This window comes from Lepisma saccharinum, chromosome 14, assembly GCF_977018435.1.
Source record: "Lepisma saccharinum chromosome 14, izLepSacc3.1, whole genome shotgun sequence".
NCBI classification, from domain to species: Eukaryota; Metazoa; Arthropoda; class Insecta; order Zygentoma; family Lepismatidae; genus Lepisma; species Lepisma saccharinum.
In genome coordinates, this window is record NC_139242.1 from 22,063,626 (window position 1) to 22,077,543 (window position 13,918).

Consider the following 13,918-nt stretch of genomic DNA (forward strand, 5'->3'; position numbering starts at 1 on the left):
ATGGCTGAAATTTAGAGATGGAGCTAATCCCGGAACTTCAGGCATTTTAAAATTTAAAGCCCCCAAGAAAGACTTTCACCCTAGTCCCAAACAAGGAACCTCTGTTCTCAAGGGAGTTCGCAGATGGCCAGGCTCAGAAGCGAGACAATTGCTCTACACATGGCAGTCTCGAATAGACGTCATAACTTCCACAATCGCGCCCGCCAGTCTGGCTCAGTGACAGTGAAGTGACACGGATAAATAGTACGGAATCTTGAACTACAACCCTGCCCAAAAATATCTCTTCGCCTCAGTGAAGTTTTGTCAGCCACAGAAGACATAACTTTAACGAAGTGTCTGAGTTGTGAGCAATAAAAATTAATTAGAACGAGATACTTTTCATTCTCAAGATCAGCTCTCAAACAAGAGGTTACTGTGTTTTGTGCTATGCGATTATCACCCTTCAGTGTAAGCATTATCACCCTTCGGTGCAGACATGACCATGTGTGGGAGGAGTTAAAAGTTCGACGACCAATAGAGAAGAAGAATAATTCTTCCGGGAACGAAGAAACTCGAAGGAAAAAGAGGAAGTAAGGACTTAACAGACACAGTTCGATATTCACGTTCGATATTCACAGTTCGACAATTAACAGTTTTAGAACATTCACAGTGAAGACTCTTGTTTCAGTACCTTCGGATTAGCTTTGAGATTTCAAACTTAACTTTTAACTTGATAGAAATGGTTCTCACGTAAAGAACTAGTGCTTACATGCAACGTCGACCATCAGCGGTCTGCGCTGCTAGATTGTTTTGACCCGGTGCATCATGGGTGTGCGATAGTATTTTGTCTATAATGGTGCTTGTGTAGGTGAGCAACAAGGTGTTGTAAGTATGTCAACAGTAATGCATTAAATATTATGTCATAACATGTTACAGTGTTCAGCATCTTGATTTCTGATTTCTAATTCCTACTTGTAGTGATAATTTTGGCTCATAAATGAAGACCAATGCATTGGGAACAAATGCGTCTCAGTCCATTGGCCGAATACTTGGACCGTAGACACGATGCATAATCCCGTGTCATAATTAAGTTGGTACATTTAAATTTCTAAAAACTAAATATGCTGACCAAGGCAGTAATTTATTTTATTAAAAAACATAAACTAACGTAACGTTTCAACCTTCTAGCAAGGTCTTCTTCAGACTCTGTATCAAGTACAAAAGTAACCAGATACAGCAAGAAGGGTAATATATATACACAAACATTACTCCCTCCAGACTATTTAGAAAGTTGTTTGGAACTTTCTAGCAGATGACTTTCACTTTCCAACTTTACTTTCACCTAAAAGGCTAAACACTTCCATATAGAATGTGGTTGGACTTTTTAATCTCACGCTCTTTTCCCATCATTTTTCTTCCTTCTCCTCTCCTCTTTTTCTCTTGTCCTTTCCACTCTTTCCAACATCTTCTTCCATTCTTTGTTTAACTTCAGTCCCCCATTCCAGTTCATTGTGTCTTCTTCGCCTTTCTTCTCTATTTGAACACACGAGAGAAACAGGACATGACATAGAGTGGGATGAGGCTAAGCAGATAGGAAGGGAGAAGAGAATGCTAGTGAGAAAATGGAAGGAAGCCAAGGAAATAGAGAAGAAAGGCGAAGAAGACACAATGAACTGGAATGGGGGACTGAAGTTAAACAAAGAATGGAAGAAGATGTTGGAAAGAGTGGAAAGGACAAGAGAAAAAGAGGAGAGGAGAAGGAAGAAAAATGAAGGGAAAAGAGTGTGAGATTAAAAAGTCCAACCACATTCTATATGGAAGTGTTTAGCCTTTTAGGTGAAAGTAAAGTTGGAAAGTGAAAGTCATCTGCTAGAAAGTTCCAAACAACTTTCTAAATAGTCTGGAGGGAGTAATGTTTGTGTATATATATTACCCTTCTTGCTGTATCTGGTTACTTTTGTACTTGATACAGAGTCTGAAGAAGACCTTGCTAGAAGGTTGAAACGTTACGTTAGTTTATGTTTTTTAATAAAATAAATTACTGCCTTGGTCAGCATATTTAGTTTTTCATAATCATGGAAACAAGGCTTAATGGAGTTAAATTTCTATTACTTGGAATGAACATCCATGCCTTAATTAACGTAAGACCGGATTCGAACAAGTAAACACCCCCTATCTTCCATTTATAACTATTATAAAGGAGGCTGCTACCGATGCCAGTGTTATGTCTAGCTCTTCCAAAGCAGTTCCTTGCCAATATCGCTTCTGACAGCAATGACTCATCCAACATAAAGGATGCAATTTTTCATTCTTGTCCTGCCTTCTGATAAACAAAACTGTAACTCTTATCTTGCAGATAACCCAAGATTAATCCTTTTGAACACTAAGAGCCAGTGGGATGCTCAGGATTTTCAAACTTTTTTTTTGCCTCCCCAATGGCATTGGGTTAACATTGTTGCCTTGTAATCAAGGGGTTCTGAGTTAGATACCTGGTGGAGGCACAAGTGGTTCGGAATCCCACTTTATAAACTGTTGGCTCAATCCCGATTAGCCTTTTGTGCATAAAGTGGAGTTAAAACCTTCAGTGGAGGGAGCCTCGTGTGCCTGTATTCACTTTTCAAACTTGCTGCAAGTACAAAAAAAATCATAGCTCGAGAACTAACTGTTGTAGAGAGAAGGAAATTGATTTTGTTTTCTTTCTTAAAGACAGAGCTTTTAGTGGAGGTAAAATTTATATCCAATAATTAGGGATATCCAAATTTGGAGTGAAGCGTGACAAAAGACCACTCTATGAGGATATATAATGCTCCTGCTGCAACTTTTGGGTGGGGGGCATTTGGAAATTTTGCTTATAGTGTCGACCCTATGGACGCTGGATGGACCTAATTTTGAGGAAAGCACGACAAAAGACCACTCTATGAGGATGTGTAATGCTCGTGCCACAACTTTGTGGGGGGAGGAGGAGGAGGGAGAAGGAAATTATGGCATTCGGAAATTTTGCATAATTAAGGAATTTTGCTTCTAGTGTTGGCCCTATGGATGCCGAATGGACACGACAAAAGACCACTCTATGAGGATATGTAATGCTCGTGCCGCGACTTTGGAAAACAAATTGGAAATTATGACGAAAAAAAAATCGAACTTTGGGCTTTTGCCCTCGCTTTCCCCCAGGACCCTTAAATGTTGGATATTTCTTAAAATGTTGCTTTTTGTTCATTCTTACATTTAGAATTTATTATTTTTTCAAAAAGATGCAGTGGTTGAGCAGTTATAGCCTTTTATCTTCAATTTATCCCATAGTAACAAAAGGGAAACAAAGGGCTTTTTTCAAATGGCGCTTGCAGAAAGAAAGTGCACCCAGTGTTCAATAATTTGTTTATCAGCGATTTCATTTTGCACAAAAAAAAGTTTGTCTCCAACAACAGTATTATCTTTAAATATGATGGTAACAAGACACAGCGGAACCCCCCCCCCCCCTCCCTTGCAGGCCACTATTCACTCCACCTCCCTTTCTTCAGATTGTTTGTAATGGTTATGACAGGCTGGGAAGTGTGGTGCCAGTGACTTGTCTTACAGCTTGAAAGATATCAGTTTCCGATCTGCATTAGGCAGATACAACTTCCCCAACGCAATGCAAAGAACAAAAACAGGATTATTTAGCATAGGCCAAGGGTGCAATGCCCATCCCCTGCCTTCCAATGCAAGTGACATAAATAAAATTCCAAGTCGAGAGTTGGGTCCCTGGTTGTGATAAGAAACCCTATTTGGGAACTGATGACAAATGTTATCATCACGGAAATCTTGAACTCCAAGAGCAGCATTCTTTCCAGCAAGGAGAGTTTTAAAAACGTATAACTGTAGCATTTTCCTTGTTGGGAATGAATTGGTATATCTGAAAGTCGTATAACTGAAATATAATAGTACGCAGCCTTAGGGGAATTAGCAGGGACGGCCAGAAAAAAATGTACTATCACGAAACATAGAATTGCGATTTCAGTGTATCAGAATAGTTATTCTTACATGATTACCAAAGCTGAGCTATATCAGCATTTGAACATTGTACTAACTTTAATTTGTTCTGAAGTTTTTAAAGACAAGAGGTAGTTTCCTTCACCGAGCAAGAGGACCCGAAAGAAAGGGAGGTGTTGGATGGAAGCTAGAATTTTACATGGACCCTTATGGAACATTACTTTTCTTTATTTACTCTAGTAACATATCGTCGCACCAATGCCAAAACCACGAGTGTGCAAATTTTGACTTTTTCATCTAGTCAGGGTTGCTACTTGGCTCGAAAACAGGGAAATGTCAGGGATTTTTGCAAATCATCTCGAATTTATGTGCATTTTGGAGTCTGCATGAGAAAAAGTTGCAAAATGAACAAGCAGTTCACTTCCATTTCTGGATTTGGTTCTTGTGATTCCTCTCCCAAAAAAGATTCAATTCAGAAACTTGTTTCTTTCGTTCTTATGATTCTCAGTTTTGTTCAAAATTATGGTTCCTTCGAATTTCTGTAATAAATTTCACTTTTATAATTCACTAATTTTTGAAAGAATAAAGTAAAACTTGCAGTTCAGATACCTGATTGATAATATTCATTGAGAATATGATCATAATTATCGGAAAGGTTGGTGAAGATGAGGTTATCGACTATTATTTTATAGATCATAGTCTTGTTGGCATTTCCTATAGAATTCCTATATGGAAGAAAAATTTCTCCAGATGCTGTGTACTTATAAATGTAAGCAAAAAAGCTGCATTTTCTACACTATAAATCCACTAGAAAATGAAAAATTGTGTATGGTTTATGAAGATTATGTTGTTTATGAACTTTTTCTGTTGTTTTTATATTGTGTGGAGATTTGTTATGGTGAAATAATGTACCTCTGTTACCTTAGCCTGAAGGCTAGATGCACATGATTGTAGCACCCAATATATTTCATTCCGATTGTAATTTTACTTTTTATTCTTCAAACTTTCATTTTGTGCATGTAGAATGAAATTTGCTAAAAAAAAGTTGTGAAAGTGAATATTCATAATAATTAACGAATTATATATTTAATTGAAAAGCACAAAGTTTAAAAGCCAAAATCATGATTATAAACATGTCTGGAAAAATTTCATTTTTGCACTGGAAATGTCGGGGAATTTCATAATCAAAAAATCGTAGCTACCCCGCTAGTGCAGTTTCTAACTACTTTGTTGATAGATTCCAGTTTCTGTGACCTCTGTTAATGAAGGCAGTGGTCCTTTGAAATTAATTGGAGAAAAACAGTTCAGTTTGCAACACGGAAATACGAAACATCACTTGTGCAATATTAAAATCACATTTACCACTCCCACCATGAATAAAACCATTTCATTCTCCACAAGAAATAGACACGAGCCTACACATATTTGTCGATGTTATTTGTAATAAGTCATTATCTTAGTAATGAACATAAGATCTCCTTGAATTTGTTACATGAAAAGAAATATGTAAACTAGAATACAGCAGCAATATTCACATGCATTTCAACAGAACTGAAATAAATTTGTACCTATGTAAAATAGTATTCCATGCTTTTAATATTCACATATTCCATTGCAACTATACTGAATCAATCTGTAAGAGCTTTGCTTTAAAATATTTATTGGTTCACGTATCAGGGTGATGACTTTAAGACCCGGATAAAATTCAAGAATAATTCCAACTTTTCAGACGTAAATTTTCAAAACATGGATGAGAAAAATTGGAATTAACATGTTATGCTGAATATTTATGAATAGTTTCATGTACACCTTAAGTAGTATGTGATTAATTTATGGGCATGAAAATTACACTAATGAATTTCATGCAAAGTTCAATAAATCATTATTTGTCTTGATTGTTTGCAATAACAAAGTAAAGGCTTTATGCTTATACAATACAATTTAGGGAGATTCGTGAGACAGCCCCACCCCTAATGGCACAAATTATAAGACATATTCTAAAAATTAGTGCCGAATTAGTGCTATCAAAATATGCAATCCCAAAAATTAGTGCTACTTTAATATACCAGAAAAATGAAAATGATTCTGGGTGAGGCTAAGTTCACGGTGGCCCCACCCACAGCAGCACAAATGACAAAACATGTGCTAAGATTTAGTGCTAAATAATGCTGATCAACCTGCATGAAAGAAAAATTAGTGCTATTAATACAATCAAGTTATTAGAGATTTATTGATTTCTTTGATCTGTGCCGCCTGTGAAGCTAGCCCCACCCACAACACCCAAAATGTTTAAATCCCATGCCAAGATTTAGTGCTAAATTAGTGCTGATCAACCCGCAAGGAAGAAAAATTAGTGCAATTAATAAAATAAAGTTATTACATATTTATTGATTCCTTTGATCTATGCCGCCTGTGAAACTAGCCCCACCCACAACACCCAAAATGTTTAAATCCCATGCCAAGATTTAGTGCTAAATTAGTGCTTCTCATACACCAAGGTATGTCCGTAGCAAATTTCATTACATTATGACCAATTATTTTGATTTTTATAAGCGACAATCAGGAGCCGAGAGTGAGTGAAACACCCTGTATAATACTTAATAAATACCAGTACAATGCCTTCAATCATATTCTGATGGCAACAGGATCAGATCCAGTTGAATATCACTTGTAGAACAGTAGCATGTCCCTAAATATTTACGTATACACAAACTTCTGTTACTTAGGTCAGGGAAAAAATGAACTCATCCTTGTTCTCGCCTGAGGAAGATCATTTCAAAGAAATTTTGTGTGTAAAAACATATATGTGCCAAAACCAATAGGAAAAGGTAAAAAGTAAATGGAAACTATCGCTTACTTATTCTTGACGAAACAAAGTTAAAATTGAGAAGCATACCTGGAGAAGATCTCGTCCTTTACTATTCAACTTTGGCACAACTTGCGAAAAGCTCATGCTTGGGTGATATATGGGGAAGGGTTTGTAGTCAGGCAGCTGCGAAGCCATCCCTGGCCATGTTTCCTCAGTGGGCGTGCCAAGAAGCTTGAAGATGCGCTTCAATTGGTCATCCACGTCTGAACCAGGAAACAGTGGGCGACCAGCATTTGCCAATTCTGTGAAGAATGTCTTGTTAATATATTTCAGCTACAGCTAATATATTGTTGGATTGTGTAAAACACTTAACAGATATCGATCCAGAACTCATATCAATAAGTGATAATGTGACAATGCAATATGAACTAATATACGAGGGCGTTTTGAAAATGTTTGCCTCTTACGTAATAACGTCAATAATACATAAACTATATGTCTTCCTAAAGCTTGTAATGTCCTCTACCAGCGTGTCCACATAGTCACCATCATTGTCCACACACAAATACCGTCGTACAAGTTGTTGTATCCTGTTGGCGAAGAAATAAGGTGTCTTCTCCCTGCACCAGTGACACACATCTGCTTGCACCTCCACATCACTGGTATAACGGTGTCCCTTCAGGTGCTCTTTCAGCCTCGGAAAAAGGAAAAAAAAGTCACAAGGTGCGAGATCTTCTGGGATGTACGGTGGGTGGGGCAAAATCTTGTGGAATTTGAGATGCTGCAATGCATCCTGTGTTTCGTGACTCGTGTGTGGGCGAGTATTGTCATGTTGAAGAATTGCATCCTTGCCAGGTCTAACTTGCAGTAATCATGCACGGGAGTTTCTCCAAAGTCTTCACATACAAATCGGAGTTTACATTGGCTCCGTGCTCCAAAAATTCTGTGTGGACTATGCCGTCGCAGTCCCAAAAGATGGTCATCAACACTTTCCCTGCCAAAGTGACGACTCTGAATTTTTTCAGGGCAGGTTGAGTCCTTATGTCTGTAATCCATTGACTGCCTCTTGCTTTCCAGATCATAATGATGTGCCCAGGACTCATCACCAGAGACAATCAGATGGAGAAAGGCATCGCCTTCCTGTACATGTCAAGTCAGAAGTTCCTGACAAACCCACTTTCGGTTCTCTTTCATTTCAGAAGTCAGCATGCGTGGGAGCTATCATACACACAGTTTCCAATAGCCAAGCACAGTATGAATAATGTGATGCATTCACTCAAGCGAAATCACAACCATTGCAACAATGTCTTTCATTTTGACATGGCAATTGGCGAGAATCAGTTCGTCCACGTGCACTTGATGCTGTGCATCCGTGGCTGTTATGGGTCCACCTGATCATGCAGGCTCGTCGTGGCCAGATGGATAGCACTCATTCGTCGATGAATGTCTGTGAGGAATTCAATAACAGCACGTTGTTTCAATGCACATCCATGTACGTCACCATTTTACTCACTATTGTGCGCATGCGTGATGTTGCAGGTGAATGCCGCTAGATGTCTCGACAGTCAGTGATTATTCCCACACCAATTCCGTGTGTCTGACCAGTGTTGCCAGAGGCAAAACTTTCAAAATGCCCACGTATATTTATTGCACATAATATTAAAATAGTGATAATTAATTGCATGGTTCATTCATTTATTGTATTAAGTCCACTTTATGCACAGTAAGGCTAATCGGGACTGGACCTACAGTTTAAAGTGGGATTCGAATCACTATGTGCATCCACCGGGAATCAAACTCAGAACACCTTGATTACAAGGTGCTACTACCACTGCGCCATCTGGGAGGCCCAATTAATTGCATGGGATAACAATAAAAAATAATCCGATTCTGAAACGGTATTGAAAAATTCATAATGTAATAATTATGATTCTAAAATACTAATTATGGTAATGAGAAAATTAATTTTAACTATCCAATAATTTTATACACAGTCTGTACTTGAATGCAGAGCATTCCATTATTTTGTATCAGTATAAATGTACCTTCATATTGTAAAAATAAGTTTCTACATATTTCTAAGGAAAAACACAATCAACAGTATGTGAACTAAGAATGTGAATGTATCCAAGTTCTTAACAAAATGTTTCCAACAGTATATGTGTTTGGTATCAGTTATGAGTAGATATTTTATTAGGACTTCATAAATATCAGTATTGGTTTGGTACGAGAAGAATAAGAATATCACTGATAAATTGATATCCCACTGTCAGCCGACAGTCGCTATCCATTGAGCAACAATTCAGTGGTATCTGCACCACCTCTCTCGCTCACATGTGTATTGTTTTCATCACTGCTGTGCTTTACTTGTACCCATGGCAAAGTACATTGCGCTTTTGTTTATACTCTTGAGAATGGCATCAAATAATTTAGATGCAGCTCACATTGTGGAAATTCTTCATGAAGATTCCACTTTGGATTTTGATTCTGAAGAGGAAATGGTGCATTTAGTGTTTAGGTTACTTTTCATTGATTATTACTATAATACACATTAAAAATATGTTTTCAGTAACTTTCATTACAATGTTGTATTTTCCCCCCAAAATATTATTACAGGAAAACATTTATAAATGTGAGAAAATGGATGCTTTGTAGATTTCAAAAAGGTTTGGTAAATAATAACTTACAAACTCTTTGAAAAACAGCTTAGAAATCCACTCTACATGGAAAAACATATTCTCAGGTCAGTCTACCAAGTGTTAACAAGAATTGCAAAAATAAATTTAAAAAAAGGCATTCAAACACCACAGCTGAAATTATATATACCAACACTATAGGAACTGGTATTCTAAGTTCTTTGAATATATACATACTGTATATGGTAATGAGGAACATACAGGAATTGAGTATGTAAGCATCCACTCACTGGCAGTTTCAGGATTCATGAACAAGGGGTACGATAAGCAAAACAGCACCCCTCCCCCCCTGTACTTATATGGAATGAAAATCGATTACACAGTTTCACACCGTCTTATATACAGGGTGTCATTTTAATGGCGCCCACGGGCCACAGATTCGTATAGAGGACATCAAAACAAACAACTTTTCCCAGTAACATTTTCCTCGTTGGTGCGTCGATTCTACGCTACAGCCGTTCAAAAAAGACCATTTTGCCGCCTGGATGCTGGCAACCCAACACAACATTTGATCGTACCTGTGACGTCATATCCTGCGGCGAAACAGCGTACGACAGGGTTGCAAGGAACACACAAATTTTGTGAAAAATGACAAACTACCAACCACATTATTAGCTGTAAAACGAAGCGAGAAACGCGTCCAGCAGACCGAACATCATAGCCTACCAGCCAAAAGATCAGCAGTCATCTCGGGGGAAGTGAACCAACGATATGAGAAATGGTAAAAAACGTATTCAAAATGAAATGACAATGTCGGATTTTGTCTCAGCCTACATCTAAAATATCAACAACAATAAATTTTATTGGACTTACAGCTTACACGTGGCTGTTTACGCCCAACTACATGTCAAATATTTGCAAATCTCGTTGCAAGGTTGATATACAGGTTTGTGCCCAGATGCCATGCGGTACTTTTGTGCTTATAACGGAAGTATCCGAGGTTCGCGTTTGTTACATTACGGCTAAAACAAGTACAACCACAGTAACAATCTAATGATCAATCAGTACCGAATATACTGCGCTGTTCACATTTGCAAACTATTACATGTGTATCCGGTGCATAGATAAACACATAGTCGTCTTACAGCTTGTATTACTACTAATTATATCCCTGTATTTTCAATCATTTTGACACTTGCCTCATAATGCTCTGAATATACATTATATTATCTGTTGCTTACCTTTGGAATTTTGAGTTCTTTCATATCTATTTTGTCATCTGTTTAATGTGTCACAGACAACTAGTATCAGAAGAACGAAGTGGATAGACAAAATTGTAGATGCCAACTTGGTAACTAGATTTGCAAATATTTGACATGTTAGTTGAGACAAAATTCGATATGACCACTTCCACTTAAATTATATTTTCTTTCTACCATTTTTCGTATCGTTTGTTTACTTCCTGTTAGGTTACAGAACGTGCTTTCTCGTTTTGTGTTACGGTACATAATGTGGCTGATTGTAGCTATGTCATTTTTCACAGAGTATGTGTGTTCCTGGCAACCCTGGAACGCATCGCTTCACGACGGGATATGACGTCACAAATGCAATAAAATGTTGTGTGTGGTTGCCAGCATTCAGGCGGCAAAACGGGCTTTTTTGAACGACTGTATCGCCAAAACGATGCTCCAACGAGAAAAATGTTACTGAAAAAAGTTGTTTGTTTTGATGTCCTCTATACGTTTCCGTGGTCCGTGGGCGCCATTAAAATGACACCCTGTATATTACAAAACCTTTACCAATTGGCGTGACTAAATGTACAATTTACTGCAAAAGCAAACCTATTTTTGCGTAAGTGGGTAACTTATTTTTGTTCACATTGAATTTCAATAAATTTAAGATTTCCTGCTTTTCCATTGATAATTTTGTAGAATAAAATTTGCTCGTGGATTTCTCTCCTACTTGAATGTATTATACTAAATTTTTTCTAGCAATTTTGTATGTAGTATCTGTATGGCGATTCTTTTATAAGTTTAATAATACAGTATCATTAACGTAAGAACTTTTTGGAATATACAGCACTACTAAAAAGGATCTCATATTATACAGGCATATTTCCATATGCTTCTAACGAAACTGTTAACATTTAGTTATTAATATTTAATAATTAAATAATATAATTAATGCCTTTATAGTGTTAATGTCTCAATTTTCTCACAGATCATTTGTGTCTGGTTAAACAAAATATATAATGCGCATACAATATCATTTATTAAACCTTAAGTTATTGAGAGACCATCAAAACACATAACTTGTTGCCTCTGAGAAGAAAAGTTAAAAAAAATGCATAATAATTTTTGCAAACATCTTCCCCATTATCTACCATGTTAACCCTGAAAATTAAGATTTTTGGTCCTAGATATACATACCAATATAAAAAAAAATAATAATAAATAAAAAGTAGAAGCCACAAAGAAGAAATCGGAAACTTCAGAGTTCCGAACAGTATAATTACATGTCTAATCCTAATATTTGATTTTCTTTGGGGGACGATAAAAGAAAATTTGTTTCTTGCTTTTAGAATCATTAAGATGACCGGAAGTATGAGAAATGAGTTAAACTATAGAATTAAGTACGACTATTTCACTCAAATACTTGCCCAAAACGTATGATTTGGTTAACTTTTTTTCTCAGGGACGAAATGTTACGTGTTCTCATTGTCTCTCAATAACTTAACTTCATGGATGAAAGGTTGGTTAACTCGCATTTCATTTTGTTATTGTTAGCCATCAGGCCTGTACCCAGGATTTTTTGAGAGGGGGCAAGCCCGAAACCTAGGGTATATATATATAATTGTCATGAAATATATGTCAATTATTAAATAATTAATTAATACATATTTATATTTATAAACATGTATAAACAAATTAATTTGCTACATTTATAAACTAGCAAATAAATTCCTTTAACGACTGGTACAAAATGTCAAGAAATTAGAAGATGTTTTTAATAAGTGTTAGATATTATTTAATTATTGCTTTTTATTAAATGTGTGTTATTGTTCACATCTACAAAATAGATTGAAAATTGCCGGCCCCTGTGGTGGAGTCGTTAGCACATGATGCTATGACGTGCGGGTCCCGGGTTCGAATCCTGGCCTAGGCATGGATGTTTGTGAGTGTCCATTCATCAATTTCATCATATCATCACTCATCCCCATCTTCGCAAAATAGCCAAAAGTGGCACAAAAAGCGAAGTAAAAATAAAGCAAATCAATCAATCAATCGATTGCAAATTAAAGATAACTAGGTGGGGGGACAAAAACTTTAAGAAGACATTAGTTTCCTATTAAATTAACATGTAAGTTTTATTCCTGACGAAAGGAGGTGAGAAATAGAGGAGAAATGACAGGTCGGTCTAATTTTTATGTTCCAGGGGCCTAGGGTGACAATGACAACCACCTTTGCAGCTACAGCTCCATATCTTACTAGTCCAATTTAATGTAATTTTAAAACTTTATCTATGACTGTAGAAGTACGTTTTTACCCCATGCTGTTACCAGCCCTAAAGAGAGAGAGAGAGAGAAAAGAGATGTATGCAACATTCACACACAGGCTAACATCATTCTTTGTTATTCCTTCTTTGTACATGTTTATGATGTTATTCTTAGTAAAGTACGTTTGAAGTCAATTTTAATGAGGGAAACATTTTAATAGAACAAGATCCCCCTTCTTCCACGTGAATTCATACCCTAAATGTGACCACGAACGCTATGGACATGTATGAATGTGAATTAACCACAAAAAAGGACATTTTCTCATCAAGACTGCAGTTCGAAAAAAGTGGAAACAGAGAGTAAATATGGTGAACTGTCCTGACCAAATTGGAACATTTAGTAGCTTCACATAAATGGTTTAAAACTAAAATTACTAAATATAGCAGACTGCAGACTTCTGGAGTCTGCCTCTCTCCAGAGACAACCCATTCATTTATACAAGAAGACAATCTAAATTCTTGGAAAATCTTAAAAATTATCCGTTATTTTTGTAGGTTTGCATCAAAATATTTCATGGCTCGAGGCCCCCCCTTGAGTACGGGTATGGGCCTGTTAGCCGTACCTAATACTATACGTAGTTTTACCAAGAAATGACAAATTCTTGCAGCAATATTTTATTGTAATTTCGAAAGAAAAAGCCAGGAGAGAAGCAAAGACAAAAACAACAGTAAACCTGACATAACTAACGTTATCCAAAATTCAAGTGTCCATATCTCTAGTTTCGAAACTTGAATCGCAAAATTTTTTTCACTATGATACTGTTCGGGAAAAGTGTACAAAAATGATTCGCTAGAAGTAGGCTGTTTTTCAATGATTTCAATAACTCGCCTGATTTTGAACATTTCATAAAATTATTCGTGAAAGTAGACTGACGCAAAGTAGCCTTTTCCTGTTCTCTCTGCCTTTTCCTATTTTCTGTCCCTGGCAGTTTTTCTTTGCTGTACTCATTTTCATTGGATGTGAAAACGG

The 13,918-nt window shown here is 36.7% G+C and overlaps 1 protein-coding gene across 1 annotated transcript in view; it reads right to left on the reverse strand.

Annotated features, from left to right (window-relative positions):
- Cdk5 (Cyclin-dependent kinase 5) overlaps nucleotides 1-13,918 on the reverse strand; it is a 33,358-nt gene that overhangs the window by 2,843 nt on the left and 16,597 nt on the right. Inside the window, exon 6 of the mRNA XM_083135233.1 lies at nucleotides 6,845-7,059. Within this exon, the coding sequence (XP_082991359.1) occupies nucleotides 6,845-7,059 (215 nt within the window). The remainder of the gene's footprint in view (nucleotides 1-6,844; nucleotides 7,060-13,918) is intronic.